Raw genomic sequence first — 18,304 nt, 5'->3', positions numbered from 1 at the left:
TTCAGCATAATAATTACCTATATACATATAGTCTACATGAAAAGTATTTGGTTCATTTCTGTTGTGTTTTTTGTTAACTGATGATGGGTTGAAGGTAACCCGAAACATGTCTTCTATTAAATCTTTTGCGTTATTTTTAAAATGCGTTGTATTTTTTGTCAACTGACGTCCATTTGGTTCTATTATCAAGGATTTCAGTTCAAGAAGATTACCAGTTTCGTTATTAAGAAAATATGAAAAGATTACTCTTCGTTTGAACAAAGCCGAATTGGATTTTAATTTTTTACATAATTGCAAGGCATTCGGAGTTTTTCCTAAATTTATTGACTACATAAATATAATCGAATACGTAACTAATTAACCAACATGTTAGACTTCCTTGTAGCAATGACGTCATAATAAATACTAATCCGCTCACTGCGTTCACACATTGGTATTTAGAGAGTTAAGACTGAACTCATGAACTTAGTAAAATATATAAGAAGCTTTGTAAAGTGGCCGATCGTTACTCGTGTTCACGCGGTAAACACGCATTCATTCATAGGCCTAAGCTTGTAATAATCCAGCGGTCTCCCACTTACTGTAAGTTAGACGTGTCGTCAATTATGAAAGTACAGTATAAACTTATCAAGCGAGTTGAAAACTGCTATTTAGATGAATCAAATCTAAGTACGGCCTACTAACGGCTATTTACGTTGTTACCATAGTTCCTGCAGTGGACGAATATATTTGGCATTGATAACAATTCCCATTGCGATATTTTATATGGTTCAGCTTCGTAGCGCACCAACACTGAATTCAGTGTAGCCCTACACAGGCACTACCATCCCTCGTAAATCGGTCTACCCTGGGGTTAGATGCGATTATCTCCCGCAGCGAGCGATCAATCATTAATATATCTCATGGATTATAATAGAAAGATGGGAAACTGATGCCATTGGACGAATGTTGTACAGTAAAGTTTGATGACGTAATAACCGCGATTGCCCACATTGCAAACATGAATGAATGAACTGACTCATCGTCTAATTCCGGTACAAGATTCCCATTTATTCCCTCCAGATATCATACATATTTTCTTATGACTAAAACGGCATTCAAACCTCGGAAAAATATTGTGGGCCCAGTTGATAAGCATCGCAGAGCTGCTGATTGTGCAAAATATGTCACTGTTTTGTTATATATAGGCCTAGGCCTATCGTACTACGTTTGTGCTGACAGTCATAATTATGAATAGATAATTTCTTGTGTATGCGTGTGTCATGGATAAAGTGCATAATATTCCACCAGATATAAATCTAAACTGAGACAATTTTAACAAGGCGATATAACTGGCTGCATATATAATCAGTTACAATGCTTAGGAGGGGACCAGGTCAATTTTCTGTGTTTGATAAGGGTATTATAAATGACAAATTAATTCCAGGTGATCCCTTCCTTCCTTTGCCGTTCATTGCATTTCCTTTCGTGACATTATACTACCTTAAAGGAAAAAGTAGTCTTCATTATTCACGACCGCAATGTCGTAACTGTTACGGTCCGGCATAATGCCAGGGTCTGATAGAGCTGACATTCGATTCATGCAAGGTGAAGGGAAAGCAAAACCATGGCAAAACCAAGGCCTCATAACAGTATCTTAAAGTGAGAGAAGAATGAGAGGACAGGAGATAGAGTGGCTCCCACACTCAAGCAAGCAAGCAACCATCTCCTGGAAAATAACCCATCTCAACTCCCGCAAATTGATAACATTTGCATGTTTTTACTACTGTATTATCAACTGTCTCACGGAAGTCCCTGTCGATGGGTATCGCCATGCGAAGTAAAATAAAATAATGTTAAATGTTAAGGAAGCTCATTCAACCAGATCTCCCGGACGGATAGAATTTCTTCCAACCCCTGAGATGCCTGCAGTTTACTTCTATTGGAGCCCGGTATAGAAAGGGGGTGGGGGAAGGGTCCAGTAGATAAGATCTATATAGTCCTTAACCAAGTGTTTAATTTATAAAGGTAACTGGGGAGATCTCTCGTGATCATGATATCTCTCCCACTCTCACCCTTGTGGGAACACTTCAGGCCAAATTTCTTCGGTCGACAAAATCAGTACCGTCGTATGGGGATAAGTTTCTAGGGATTGTAGCCTAAATTTCTGAAATCGGGCACAGGGGCATGTTTTTTAGTAACCATTGTATTGTCTATACATTTGAATATTTAATAAGCTGTCACTTATAATTCGTAGCTGTAAAGACCTTGGATGTGAGCCAACAAACCCACTAATAGTTTTACTGTAGGCCTAGTGGACGTCCACATCATATGGTCAGACGTGGTCAACGGTTGAAATAATCTAACTCTATATGGCATGTTTACAACCAAAAATATCGCTTCCTCTTCCCCTAAAGTGCTCAACTTGGCATAACCACACACGAACTTTCGATATTGCAAACCAAACTACTTCCGATGGCTGAGATAGTAGGCCTATGAGTATTTTCTACCCATACTTTAATAAATTTAGAAACTCATTTATAGGCCAAAGACTGATAGATTATCGAGGTAAACGTATAGATAAGATGTATTATAATTTAATTGTAGCCTAGACAGTCTAGGGAGCTACCGGTAGCTCGAGGAAATGTAAAGGGTTAATGCAAACGGTGGTGGCCATTTGAAAAGTTTCTCGGAGGCGTTCTGGTGCAAATTATTGATTGTCGTTTTGTTGTGTGACTTAGGTTATAGCTACTTACATACTTAGTTCTTAATTACCTATTAATTCCCTATTGTAGGCCTAAGCGGCAATAATGTGCAAGTCCCGGGGTGACAGCGTTCTTATCAAAAAGCTTTTGTTAAAGCAAGGCCGGCATAGTTCGTCGTGATCTGGATGAAATTTCATAAAGAAATTAATCAATCTGGAGGACGTTCTTTTAATGTTATTAATGTAGATCACCTGATTGCAATAATAAACCATTTAGATTTAATGCCAATATCCATAGTTACACCATGAGCATATTGTCAGTCTATACATTTTTTCCATCGCAACGGACCTAAGCGTCATATGGCTTATTCGATTTTTTTTCAAAAACTATTAAACCGGGAACAGTAAAATTACACTGTTTTCTGCTATTATTAAACTAATCACCCGTCAACGATTATCTGAGCATTAACACAGATTGTGGGCTAACACTTAGGCCTAATCAACTTGAACAATAATGGACTGTTTGCAATTTTTGGAGATTGTTTACGTTATTAATTTAATATCAATGTTTATTTATAGGTTGATGTACGTTCTTTTAAATTTTACTACTTCAAGGAAACACAAGTTTACGAATGGGGCTTAGTTAACAAAATTATTAACTATTTTATCATTTTCATGTCCAAACAATTTCATCAGACCCCTAAGGGAATGAAAGCAATGATAAGGGCCAAGGCTACCGTATGTTGTCTATATTTTAATGAACAGTCAATGATCCTATCAGGCAATCTCTCTTCTAAATAAATACTATGATGGATGATTCATTATATTTGATTCTCTAGAAAGCGATTTCATTCATTCATTCATTATTTTATAGCGCTCCGATATGCGTGTATAATACCGTAGAACTGTTGGCCTATATGGTGATTGATATGTCATCATCTCTGGTTGATAGATGATCTAACGGCTTTCAACAGCTAGCCTATTAGATTGGCCAACAATGACGATCTGCTCAGACTTCTTTTAGCAGATTGCGTTATCGTCAGACTCACACAGAGCGGAGATGAATCCGTCACGACCCTCGTGCGCGCGACGCAGCGGGTGTGCGGCTTTAAACATCTTTCAACTTTCCTGTTTGTATATCTGTGTTTACCATTGATTCATCTGTAATCATTATTTTATTTTTCCACGGAATTCGGGGGAGGAAAACTGCAGCTTCAATAAAATAATATTATAACGGCTCATTCAACATTGGTTGAAGGCTGTCAGTTCAGGCTGTGTCAGTCCATGGGTGTAATTTTTGAGATTGTCTTAATATAGGCCTATCAATTCGAGCATATAATTGAATGTATTGCCCGATTGTTTTTATATACCGCCATGCCATGGTTTCAACAATTTAATTTGATCAGGTGGACATTGCCTAAATAACAACGGGAGCGATCATGGACACGACTATAGTGATAGGGATAAATAATTTCTAGCCACCACCCTAGCACAATGAATGCAAGTATTATATAAACAATGTGATGGGAGCCATACGATATTGTTAAATCTTAAACAAACATATCAATTGAATCGGAGTAGAAACATGATCGCTAATTGGTTTGTTGTGCCTTGTCCTGGACCTCAATACCCCTTCCTGTCGCCTAGTTCATTTCACTTGTAAAATTTTCGATGGAACGTTTCCAATGAAGCCTAATTCAATTACATATGTAATTTATTTTATTCAATGGACCTCAACAAGTGATCCACAATTATGTAGTGTTTTATTGCGCCTCGACGTGAAACTCGCGCATTCGCCTGACCATGGACCTTGGTCTGACACAGTTCCGACTCGATTTTTGCGAGTAGCGCGTGCCTGCGCAAGCACGTCGTTACACATCCCACAGTCCTCGTGAGACTGAGTCGGAAGCTGTCACAGATTGTGAAGAAATTCGTAAAACACGCAAATTGAAAAGCTTAATTGATAGATAGGCACTTGGGAATCGTATCGAATGTTGCGTTTTGTGATTGTTTTACGAGTGTTGCAATAATTATATATTCTATAATTATAATATCTCTCTTAGTTATCCTTTAATTCCGCTAAAATACTTAATTATAGTTTAGGGGTTTAGAAAAGAGAAGAGTAGAGTTAGTTGCGAAAGGGAAGCAATGTGTGGTTTATGTTTGTGTAGATAACATATGTTATTGACATGAAAGACATATACGCCTACCTGGTTATTCCCACTTCAATGTGATAACATTATTGATACTACATTGAAACTTTGACGAAACAACAAACAAAACCATCAAGGAAGTCCATAACTTCTACCATCTACGTAGGAACTTTGGTGTTTTTTAATTTTTGGGCCTACTTCCTCTATGATTGTCTGTTTATTCCCGTGTTGACCATCAATAGGGAAATGTTAGCTTGAGTATGGTCAGCCTAGGAAGCTATTAACTTGGCATTGGAAGCAGAGCAGACAAGTTTATTTAGCTCCACGGTGAACTTCGACATTAGATGACTTTCAAAATAAGACATTTTACATGCTTACCTGTAGATACACTGGAAAACATTGATATGTCTAATGTCTAAAAAAAAAATACACCAGGAAATAAAATCGCCAATAAAAAGTGGAAAATGTAGCTTCACATATTATATAACTTTCAAACTAAGACGATTAGTACCTTTAGTTTTGATTGTGAATATTTTTTATGTTCAAGAAAACAGTAAAATTGTTCTAGACTAACTGCTTTATACATTTTCTGTTCGTTGAATTGCAAATCATATGCATTAATAGTCAAATACAATTACTGATTTATTAGTCAAAATGTTTAAACAAAAAATACAATGACATTGACACACATGAATATATGGTAATAAATTTGTAACAGATGTGTTTCTAAATGCATTTTTATATTTTATAAATTATGTGAATGATGACAGCTTCGACATCCACACATGTTGTCAAATTTGGCTGAGGTCACTCATGATTTTTTGATCTCTTAACAGCAACAGGTTAAATGCATCCGTGATGAAAGAGAACATTAGCTACAACCATGCTACAACATAATTGAGTGACGTACGAATACTCTTTCTGTAAACGATAGCAGTATAACTTCAAAGAAGATGAAATTTGACTCTGTGTACCCCTGTAAAAGAGATTGAGTCAACAAATCATCACCCCATTGTCCACCTTGAGGAGAGTTGACCTTAGACTAAGAGGGATATGAACATGGTCATTAGTGATAACCTGGGTTAATAGTTAAACAAACTGTTTACTTATTCAACAAAAGGGTGATATTCAAAACAGCCATTATATTTAAAAAGTGGTTAGTAACTCTTTGAATTAACGTTTACGGTATGGTAACTCTTTGGACCTTCAAGGTGTTACAGTAATTTACCTATCCAAATTAAATTTACAATACTGTTATAAAGTTACTGGGATGCAAAATATCATTTAACAAATCAACCAATAAATACAACATCTAAAGATTCCCATCCTTGCAATTGATTAACATTTTAATTGGTGGCAGGAATATAAATAGGGCCAAATTAAAAAAAGTCTTAGAAAAAGGAGGAAATGGTTGTCAGCTTTTTTTTATTTTTTAGTTAATGGTGTTATCAACTTCAATACTGGACTCTGGTCTACATTAAATCAAAGTAGAGGAAGATAGGTTTCAGTATCTTTTATTATATAATTGCAATTAGGGCCCCTGGGAAACCACAGCAGGAGCAGTGTAGCACCTGCAATGGTCAATGGTCAGTAGGCTAAGAGGCAATCGCCTATTCTTTTTAAATAAGTATAGAATTGAATTGCGATTTTGCCCACAAGCCTAACAGCTTAATGCCCATCCAAAATATGAGGCAATTAGAGCATGGTAAACCCAAGAAATCAAGAAAGAAGGGTATTGGTAGAACTCAGTCCCTTGTCCCCGTTAAAATCCGCTGTGCTTACCAGTGGCGGCATTAGAATATATTTTCTGTTTCTGGGGGGGGGGGGGGGCAGCTGAGCTGTCCAACAGGGGACTTGAGGTCATAGGCCCCAGATGGGGGAAGGGTTTAAGAGGGGATTCCCCCTCCCAAATGAGATTATTTTAAAAACAGGAATGCCTGGATGGCCAGAAATGACACTCTCAGACTGTGACGGACGTGTGTTGGCTTGGCATGGGCCTATTTTTATATTATTTTTAATCCAACTGCCTGATGAGCTCTGTCTGAAGGGGGCTTGACCTGTCCGGTTTGGGGGGCTCAAGCCCCTGCTGCCCCATCCCTCCCCCTGCTGGCGCCGCCACTGGCGCTTACTCTCATATTCATAAAGGCCTCTTGTTACAAAATACAATGACATTTTTTTATTGAGGTGGCAACAAAGAAAGTTTGTTGGGGATGAGTAAATAACATTTTTAATTTACTTTTGGTTACAGGCCTGCATATATTTTCAATATTAGTACATTAATACATGCCACATTGTATTCAAAGTAAATTTGATATTTTAAATCTTATTTCCTAAATTCAAAATATTTTGATAACAGAATATAAGTTTGAAGGTTAAAAGATGACCCACAATATCTACGATTATCACGCACAAAACTTATCATATACATTACTCAAGGTCACAGGTCATGTATTGTCTGCCAATCAAAAGCTTGTATAGCCAATAATCCTTTACACACTCTGAAATATTTATCCTTTGTAAAAATTAAATCTTAACAATGATTGAAACTAAATTATTGTTCAGTAATCTTCATAGATTGTATCTGAATCTGTCAGCACTCACACTTTACAACATCAGCCTGTAAACTTGCTATTCTGACCTGACTTTAATAATTTGTCGATAGTAATATCTAGAACATGTTTTAATTAGAATTTTTCTGCAACAAAAGTAAGACCTATTTAACAGTTGAATTGTTAACAAATCTAGAACTATGGTAATGTTGACCTAAAAATAAAATAATATAAACACCCTATACTAAATGCATGAGTCATGTAGATCTACATTTCTATCTCTTTGGATAAAAAAATCCTAATTTATTTGTTCTTCATTTTTTTGGAATGCGTCAACAGATTAAATTCTAGGCACAAAATTGTGTGTGGGGAATAATACAGGCATTTTTTAAGTGTAGGCCATAGAAAACCAAAAGCTCATAGGGAAAAATAATGAAATTTAAAATTATTTTCTTTTTTTATATATTATTTAGGCATACTTTATAACTTTTTAATATATTCTTTATATTTCTATCTTTCTATTTATATTTTTAAAATACTTTTTAAAAGAATTCTTAAAATAAATTTGGCTACCGCACAACTGGTGCTGATCTTTCCCTTGCACTGTGGAATCGGTGGGCATTCAATCACACATATTATTGATATATAATTGCTGGTAAAAAAAACCAATGTTTCCAATTTGTACTAATTTGTAAAGATCACCAAACCAACTTATACAAAGTTATTTACTTTTGATGGTTGTTGGTGCAGTTGCTACGGTCAAGTGAGCAACTAATAAAGCCCATGCTATTAACACTAGGACTTATTACTAATGAAAACAAGGACAAGGTAGAATGCAAGATACTTATAATCAAATTGAGAATGTTCACATCAAGCTGTGAATCCATGAACTACCAGGTTCTCACCAGCAGATAATTCAATATGATTGGCACTCAGTCAAAATATTTTGTAAACAATCATTGTTGGTTACATATATTATCATCCATGTTTCTTTTTAAAGATAAAATTGGTGATTCCCCTTTCATGAGTTTTGAGCCAAATTAACATAAACCTTTATGTAATTTATATACAAAATTTATATTTATATATAAAATATATTTATACAAAAATTATATTTATATAATTTAAATCATATTTATATAACAATTATATTTATATATAATACATAAAACAGCATCAGTGACAATTTTAGGTATTTGTAATTTGTTTATGTTTGCTTAGTAAATAGTTCATCTTGTAATTATTTTTGTAAAAAATAATAAATCAAATTACAAATTGATTACCATTTGAAAAAATCTCCAAAACTTGTACTCATTGGCCTTTTTACCTACCTAGAAGCATGTTGGAGAACTACAACAAATATTAATAAAGAATGCATGGAATACTTCCAACTCCTGCAATATCATCAAGTGAAAAATATTTTAAAGCTTAGTACAATGAAACATGTTGATTTAAATAATATTATTAAAAAGATATCACTAAAATCAATTTCGAGGGAATGCGAATAAACACTGTAGCTACCTCGTCTCAAGTATGGTAGACATGCACTCTTAGCCACTAATTGATAAACTAACCGTTCATTATATTATTATGGATTTAATTTGTTTACACATTATCTTATGTCCAATCTCTACCCTTCTCTTTATATGTAAAGTACAAGCAGAACGTACAGATTTGTATCTCACTTCACATAATACAACAAATGATCATGTTTGTATAAAATCTTTTCCGACAATGATATGATGCTTGGGGGAGAATTTCCTTGATGATCAGACGTTTAGAAGTACACTGAAATGAACACAGAACTGTAAGCGCGTGTCATGCGTATATATAAATCAAATGAGAAATTAGACCTACCTACCCTGTTTATCAAAGGTGAAAAATGGGTCAAATCGAATTCATGGTCGTGATTTATTTGAAAGACACCATGTATGCCTAACAGCTATCTGTTATTTTAAGACCAATTTATTAAGAAATTGATATTGATCTTGAAACTACAGTTTCTTCTTTGTAATCTTAACCTTGGTCTGAAAAGATTATTTAAAAGTAGTTGTTTTCAACATGTCTTAATTTGGAAATTAAGCTTTTATAAAGTATCAGGGCTGTGTTGCAAGTCTACTCCATCCTGATCAAACAAAGCATGTAGTCAGAATGTTGACTCCTACCAAAATCAAGAGTCACAGGGGTTATCTTGTGACTATTAGCTGACTGTGAAGGGCATCCCCACCTCCTTAATCAACTGCAGCAAGTTATGTTAAGTTTTGTCAAAATGATAACCAAGCAAGTGTACAGCAGTGGATTCATGGTTCCAAGTTTTACTTATTACAAGATCACCAGTCATCAATGTAAACACCTTCCATCATCAGACATACATTCTACCACTTTGTACAAATTTCTGTGTATCTACTCTTAAATCTACCAATATATTCTGAAAATCCATTTTGAATTGTCTCATCCATGTTAGTTTTGGCCATCCTCATTCCCAATGTGATGTCTCATTCTCCTCAATTAAGATAATTATTCATTCCATTCCAAAAGTAAAACATACTTTAAAAGTACTTTACATAAAATATATTACCATTAAATCCACTTTTCCCATATTTTTGCAAAGTTAATCATTGAAACTATGTCTTGCATTTAATTTTGAGGTCATCAAAAATGCCTTTGCTGGGTCAGAATTCCATTCCATATTTTTTTTTTCAAAAATGTATTTGACAATGAATTAACAATCTAACTAACTATTGCCTTTTTGTTTGTTTTCAGATGTTGCAATCAATGAAAAATCGAATGTTGACTTTTCTGGACTAGATTCTGTGATGTTTGACTTCCTTCGAGACAACCATTATACTGGTGCTACAATTGGTATATCCAAAGGAAATCGTTTGGTATACACCCAAGGCTATGGCACAACCAGTGACCATGGCAAGATGAGACCTACCAACCTCTTACCGATTTCCAGCTTGTCCAAGACCATCACAGCAGCAGCAATCTTGAAACTTTATGCTGCAGATCAGCTGAACATGACAGACAGAGTCTTCGGACCATCAGGAATTCTTCGTAGTTTAATGCCAGATGATTCAATCATCAAAGACAAAAGAATTATTGGCATCACTGTTGAGCATCTCTTACAACACACCAGTGGATGGAGTCAGATGACACCTTTGGTGTACGATCCTATGATGAATCCAGTTAACTTAGCACGTGGTCACAATGTCACAAATATTGCCATTGAAATGGGTATCAATGGAATTCTGACCCAGCAAGATATCATTAGGTTTATGCTTTCGAAAGACCTTGAATCCACACCAGGGATGAGATTCCACTACTCAAACTTTGGATACTGCATCCTTGGCAGGGTTGTAGAGGCAATCTCTGGGATGCCATATGAAGAGTACATTAAGGAGGAAATTTTGACTCCTCTTGGAATGATCCACACCAGATTGGGCCCTCATTACAGTGGCCATACTGGAGGATCTCTTAAACCTATTCTCAATTTTGCTGAAGGAGAACTTGATGTATTTACAGATACTACTTTTACCACAGATCTATACAAACTTTGGGACTCAACGCTTGGTTGGTTCTCCACAGTTTATGACATATCTAGATTTGCCAATGGCTTAACAAGCGGCCTACTAGTGAACCACACAGTCTTGTCACTCTTGAGAAACCGTCCAATGTCGCTGGTGACTACTAAGAAGGAAAGATGGCACGGTTATGGAGTTTTTACTGACCATAGCCATGCTTGGTGGGAAGTGGGTGACTCCCATGATGATGAAATAATTCTTCACCATGTCAGATGCACCAAGACAAAGAAAGGAGCAAAAATAAGTGATCAGTTATTTTGCCAGGATAAAGAGGATTTTAATGTGGTGATTATAATGAGTAGCAACAACAGAAAGAACATTAAACAACTTTCGAACTCATTGCTGGCATCAGTCATCACATGGCCAAATTCGGATGAATCATTTTATGATCTTGGAATCAAAATCAAGACAGATAATAATAATCATTATGATACAGTTGTTGCATCAATGATATCAGAGAACCAAATAAAATCAGTAACAAATGTTTTTCAGCGACTCCGTTATTATCCATACTGGATGGATGCCTATGTTGTGAATCATAAGACTCTTTTCACAGTCATATTCAAACAGGATAATAAATATAAACACAGGGTCAGTGTTAGCGCTACAAAGCATGATTTTAACTTACTTGTACAGAGTAATGCATACGATGGATACCACTTGTCTTTCGTAGTGAGCTGCAACAGTGAAGAGGATTCTGGTCGTATACGACACTCCGGGACCTTCAGCACACAGAAGCAAAGAAAGGAAGCCACCTGGTGGAATCAAGCATGGAATAAATACAACCCAAGTACAATCAACTATTACAAAAATGAAAATTACTCTCCAGTTATACAAAGCATTACAATACATAAAGAAACAAAACACGTGACTTATAGATTTGAAAAACAAAAATCTAAAAATTGGAAGTCGATCAGTGATATATCAAGAGACAGCCTTGCGAGGGTGATAAAAGACAATGCATTGCAAAACCGAAGATTACAATATTTGGACAGTTATGTTGAAAATGGTGAACTGTTCTTTTCAGGGATATTCACATCTGATTCTAACCAATGGATGGTACATATTGACCTTACAGAAACAGAACTACAAGAACATTTACATAATATGTCCACCAGGAACTTTAACCCTGAGATTATTGTAGGATATGAAGTTGATGAGACACCAATGTTTGTTGTTGCATGGAAGAAATAATTTATTATAATCTGAAAGATATTTATGTATTTAAAATAATTTATTATTGTTACACAACAGACATACCAGCTAAGTATACTTTAGGGGCAGGAATCACAATTTTCAAAGTTTTTAAAGGATGGGGGACGAAATTAGTCAAATCTCGAAAGGGTCTGAAGGGTCTTAAATTTTACAAAATCTAAAAGTGGCGGAGATTTAATGACAAAACTTAGGGTTTAAAAAGGAGCGGCAGTTTCAGAAGACTATCAATTAAATACAGAGAATTATATTATGGTTTTCATGTAAATCATTATTTCCTTTAATCACAATAGACTGAACACTATAAAAATCTTTTTTATTTTTAATATTCTTTTTTAATGACCAATATGTTTATTAATTCTTAAAATGCACTCTTTGATAGACTGATCAACTAAATGAAAAATCTTTGCCACTGGACTCACATAATAAATGTATATGGAAAACAATAAAGAAACATAATACTATATATAAATATATATACTGTATATATATATATATATATATAGGAGCTTAGAAGTATCCATAGGGGAAACTGAAACAATCAAGTGGTTAAAAACAGTACCATAAGGCGAAAGTAGTGTCGCTAAGGGGAAACTAAAGCGACGTTAAGGGGAAATCATAGACAAAAGAGTTTCCCCTTAAGAGAACCGATTGACCTAAAATTTGAGATTTGATGCTGTGAGATCACACTAAACAAGTACACCAAGTTTCATCAAAATCAAAAAATATGTGGTTAAAATTTTCAGATTTTTTGGGTGATTTGACATGGAATGACCCATGTATATATTATTATAGGCCTACATATATAAAGGCAAAAATGCTATCACCAAGAATATACGGTATATGATTTGTATAATATTGTCTATAGTGTACATAAACTGAAAAAGGTAGATATTTTGTAAATAAAAGAATATATAGTACAAGGTCTCAGAATCCATTACTTTGTTGCTTTTAATCATAGCCTTCTCTCATCTCTTAGATGATAGCCAGACCCACACCACTGCAACACTTGCCAAATAAGAAAGAAATAAACAAATAAAAAGGCTTTCTATAGTCTGTATTATTAATATTATTAACTAACAACCCTTCACTTGAAAGACGAAAGCTGTACAACTGCACCAAATGCTTCTAAAGTAAAAATTATTTGCCACAGGGAGATTGAATTTGAGAAAAAAAAGAGGAAAATACAGAAACAAAAGCAGTATCAACTTAGTTATATACTAGTGTGAAATACCATCACTATATCAGTAATAATTGATACTTTTAAACCGCAGACCTGGATATTATCCTCAAGGAATGGCGTTTGCACTCCTAACTTGGACAATTGGCATCAATATAAGCCCGCAGTGACAATCAAAATCTAACAAAAGATGTACAGAGTATCAATGACAATGACAAGAATGCAAGTCAGAAATTTGTTACAAATTTGAGTTCAACTTTTGTAAAAAGAAACCATTGAATTGTTGGTATACTGGTAAGCACATGTTGTGCTTTGTAAAGTGTGTTTGGCTGTCTTTAGGGGATTTTAATTAACAATACAGAATATTATGTCCCAACAGCCAACAATTTAAATAGATTTATCATATTTATAAAAAATCAATACAGTATGTAAAGAGAGTAATTTACACATGAATGTTAAATTCATTTGTTATCCATAATCATTATACAGTCTCTATATTAGAAACTACTGTATGTTATTTATAAACTATATAAATCATATATATAATTATAATTATTATTAAGCCTGCTGTAAATGGTAAAACAATTATTTGTAGACTATTACATTCAAAAGACATACTTAGTGGATTTGAAGGGAAGAGGGCTTTAAGTTGACCCAAAGTGGTCTTACAACTTTTGACAGACTGACAGGTCTGATGGAGTCAAGAAGCCAATTTTCAGACAAACTTTAAGCTGTTCTGTGATATTTCAGAATGTATTCTCTTGAATTTTTACCTTTTTGTTCTGACGAGTTGTTGCCGACATATTAATTATTTATCTCCCTACCCATAATGCCACATCCAGTGCAAATTAATAGTAAATAAAAGCTTGATAGATTTATTGCACTATAAAAATTACTAGATAGTTTAACAAATAAAATAAACATGTTCCAAAGCAAATGAATTGGCATGAACTAACAGTTGTTGAACATCAAAGGAAATAACAACAGTAAAAGTCAATCAAGAATTAGTTGTCATCTTCTTAATTATATCAAAACAGGTATAACCTAAAAATATAATTCATAAAATGAAATTTGACAGGAGATGAAATAAAAAGTTGACTGTAACAGGGAATTAGGTAGGCCTACTTTGTGTTGCTGTTTCACTTGAGTAACATCAAAGTGTACAGTATTAAATGCCCTTTGAATAAATGTTGTATGGAGTTACCATCGACTAACCTTAGTTTCCAGTAACATTGTAGTAAATATGACATAGCAAGCCAGAAAGGGGAGGGGGTTTTGAAGGACTCCAAAGAAACCCCTTTTTCTAGAAATGCAGTTTTAAATTATTAGAAAAAATTAACTTTTAAATGGAGATTGTTATTAACTTAATTATTTTTAAAATATAATATTGGAGTACATTTCCAAACATCTGAGATTAAACTGTGATTGAAAAATATAGTTATATTACAGCATAGAAACAGTAGAACATAAACAAACCAATTAATTTAATTTTCATAAACAGGATATTGTACAAGTCTTGTTGGCAGCACCTATTAGTTCTATTTTAGTAAAGATGACTATGCAATGGAATGTCATTATAGAGGGCGCTAGATACAATACTGATAACATCAGGTGATATATTATTGTTTTTGTATTGTATACTAACTTTATCAACATTGACATCAGTGGCAATCAACTCAAAGAGTGGTGTGTAGTTTAACAAATATAAATGGAATATTACCAAAAGGAAATTGGTTACAAAAATTAAAATACACTATAAAAATCATATTAAATACCAAGATTTTAATACCATCCATACTCTAAAATTTTTTAATTGTGCAGATGATACCTCAAAAAACAGCTCACATTGGCGAGCAAAAATACAGTAGCTAGGAACATAGGTGTGCAGAATCATAAATACTGCATAATAACATTGTTTATATATTAAGATTAGGTCAAAGCCTATTTTTGGCAAAATCTGCACAGAAATCGGCCCTTATTTTCCGAAATGTGCGGACGGATTTCTACATTAAATTTTTGTGCTGAGGATATATTCCTGCGCAGGCCCTACCATACAGTCTGGCATATCATAGCCTACGGGTAGCGGGTAGGAAGTCACTCCAGAGGTGAACTACCCACCGTATAATAAACTATTAACTATAAAAAGCAATATAAGGAGTAAGTTAAAAAGCATTTACATAGTACCTATGCATATAATGTATACATTGTGTATGCACGCACGAACATGCTTAGGGCCTAGTCACGTACAGTCACATAAACATCGCATTTGTTTTGTTTTATTTATTTATTTATTTAGAATTTTGGTATTCTTATCATAAAATAAAATGTTATTTTTATTTCCGAGAATAAAATGTTATTTATTCGAATTTAATCTGAATAACGAGACAACTAACCAGCTTGTAAAAGTCATTGGATCACTTCCTTATCTTGCCAAAACTTAATGGGCAGGACATTTCATTACGTAACGACCACCACACAGAACCAGGCACCTGGTGGTAGGTCGGCCTAGCCTACTTTACTAAAGTAGTAGGCTGCCTATAGAGAAGAGACGGCATAAACTATAGTATAATATTTGAAATCTCGTAAATAATAGAATATCAAGGAAGTACACAAAGCATATCAATCATACCAACAAAAAACACCAAACTGGGCTAGTACAGTACCTCGAAACAGACCGTTCTCGCCTTTTTTTGTGTGCACGTTGTAATGTTGATATACGCGCCCTCTATAGGCTCTTCCGCAATAAATCGTCGAGACGACAAGCGGCAGCTGCACTTGGCGGTAGATTTCAAATTACTTTTTAGAAGTTTGTTTTAAAATTCTTAGTTAAGAAGAATGAAATACGATTCAGGTAATTAAAATAAGAAATTTAAGTTCCTCCATTCTGTTACCAATACCATTGTGACTGTACCATCAAGCCAGAGTTTAGGAGGAGTCAATCTTCTAGCTAGGCTAGGTCAGGACAGGTCTAGCCTAAGGCCTATAGGCCTACCAAGTGGCCTTAGAAAGGCCGACTAATGCGCTAGTCTAGACCTAGGCCTAGCTAGGTAGGTAGATTAGGGTCTGACTAAACTAAGCTGCTTAGTTTAGGCTAGTATTTTAGTAAAGGCCTAGGCTTATCTTATTCTTCTAGACAAGACACCTCCGTACTAATTAGTAAGCCTGGCCTGGGCCCTAAGTATAATATATACATTGGCCATTGCAATATGCTAGGCCTACCTATATAGGCCTACTGTATTTCTTAATCTTGATCTTTTCTACTAGCCTAATTTATTATTTATTTTTATTGATCAGCATGCATGTTTTTTGTTTTCTTTAATTTTAAACAGTGCTGAATATACATTATAATTCTTCTTTTTCATGCTCTAATCAATGTGTGTTGCAGATGCCAATGGAAAGAGGTAAGAGTTACAATTTATAAAAACATTTTTTTTTCTTTTTTTTTTAATGAATAAATAAAATAATAATTCTTGCCTTCTTAAAAGTGCAAGTGAGCTGTATTAATAAAATGGTAAATAAATTAGTTACAGTCTAGAATTGTTGAATTGTCATGACAATCAATGTGCAGTAGAAATGGACATAAGCAGTTTATAGATATGATGATTTTATTCAGAGGTGGCGCCAACGGGGGGTCGGAGGGGGGCCAGGGCCCCCGTCAGGGAGAAAAACCACAATTCGTCGGGGGTGAAAAAAGAGAATTATATGTATTTTCTATATTATAAATATACTCTAAAATCAATTAAATAAGCCTTGAAACCCCTTAATTTTTCAAAATTTCATGGGCTTCTCCCGCTGGACCAATTTAACAACATTTTAAGCGACGTTCGACCACACCCACTTTGCTCTCGTTGGGGAGATTTGAGCCCTCGTTGGGCATCTGTCTCCTGTCGGGGACTCGGACCCCTGTAGCGTAAATCCTGGCGCCACCCCTGTTTTTATTGTATAATCACACTGTTTTTATGTTTTTTTGTCAGTTAATCAACAAAGATTTGTATAGCACCAATATCCACGCAGAATATACTTATTTCTATATTGTTTTTTTGTTTCAGTGATGGTGATTCTATAAAAGTATTCCTAAGAATTAGGCCTCCTTCAGATATTGATCTGATTCAAGGCAAATGTCTTGAGGTGAGCCCACCAGATACAGTGTGTGTCCAGGCTGTAAAACCAGAAAAGAAGGCCTACAGATTTGACCATGTGGCTGATGAAGGCACTACTCAGGTGAGCTTAAATTATCTCAATAGATATTTGCTAACTTTAAAACGTTCTATAATTTTTTCCTGTACAACATGCCTATGGATTAAGTGTTACCTCCAACTGGAAATGGTCTTTACAACATGTCTCTAGCACCAAATGCTACTAGAAGTGTATTCAGTATGTAACCCAACAGTTGTTGTCTGTAAAGAATTTGTTTTCTAATAATGGCATCGTGGAGATGTATGCTGCCCCCACTGCCAGTTGTGTGGTCACACACTTCCAGTAATGTGTTTTATAATCTGATATGTTACTCTAATGCTAAGATTACTGTAAGGCAAAAGTCATTTTAAACAATATTAATCGTTTACATTTTGTTTCTGTTTATTTTAATGTAACAGGAATCTGTGTTTGCTGCTGTTGGTAAGAAAACTGTTGAGAGCTGTATTGCTGGCTACAATGGCACGATATTTGCTTAGTAAGTATCCATATGATGATAAGGCCATTTAATCATGTTTTACCTTCAGACCACACACAGTTGTATACACAGGCTATGCCACAACTAGGCACCAACAAATGCTTTTTTTTTTAAGATGATTGAATTTATTCATGATTTTCTATGTTTTCGAGAAACATTTTTTTCTTTGATTTGGTTTAAAATAGTAATTAGTATACTATATTGAGAGAAACAGTGCACTTACCACAATATGTGTTTATATAAAACCGAAAGGTCCACTGATTAATCTCAG

General features: G+C 34.7%; 3 protein-coding genes across 4 annotated transcripts in view; 2 read left to right on the top strand and 1 right to left on the bottom strand.

Moving 5' to 3' along the window:
• Positions 1–12,680, top strand: part of LOC117121657 — a 13,597-nt gene extending 917 nt beyond the window's left edge. The window contains exon 2 of the mRNA XM_033266901.1: positions 10,149–12,680. Coding sequence (XP_033122792.1) covers positions 10,149–12,163 — 2,015 coding nt within the window. The 3' untranslated portion in view covers positions 12,164–12,680. The remainder of the gene's footprint in view (positions 1–10,148) is intronic.
• The window catches only part of LOC117121658, a 27,732-nt gene extending 11,718 nt beyond the window's left edge, over positions 1–16,014 (bottom strand). The window contains exon 1 of one of the 2 annotated variants that reach the window (XM_033266903.1): positions 15,991–16,014. The gene's annotated coding sequence lies outside the window, so the exon portion shown is untranslated. Of the gene's footprint in view, positions 1–11,597; positions 11,725–15,990 lie in introns of those variants that run through there. The other variant, XM_033266902.1, reaches the window with a different exon arrangement.
• A 62-nt stretch (positions 16,015–16,076) lies between these two features.
• Positions 16,077–18,304, top strand: part of LOC117121655 (kinesin-like protein KIF15) — a 15,772-nt gene continuing 13,544 nt past the window's right edge. The window contains exons 1-4 of the mRNA XM_033266900.1: positions 16,077–16,212; positions 16,747–16,762; positions 17,411–17,582; positions 17,957–18,033. Of these exons, the coding sequence (XP_033122791.1) occupies positions 16,197–16,212; positions 16,747–16,762; positions 17,411–17,582; positions 17,957–18,033 (281 nt within the window). The 5' untranslated portion in view covers positions 16,077–16,196. The remainder of the gene's footprint in view (positions 16,213–16,746; positions 16,763–17,410; positions 17,583–17,956; positions 18,034–18,304) is intronic.

Source organism: Anneissia japonica, unplaced genomic scaffold (assembly GCF_011630105.1).
Source record: "Anneissia japonica isolate Jap-2015-1 unplaced genomic scaffold, ASM1163010v1 scaffold287709_len1912824_cov184, whole genome shotgun sequence".
Taxonomy (NCBI): Eukaryota; Metazoa; Echinodermata; class Crinoidea; order Comatulida; family Comatulidae; genus Anneissia; species Anneissia japonica.
Note: the sequence above shows the minus strand (reverse complement) of the source record. Positions and strands in the feature narration are given on the sequence as shown.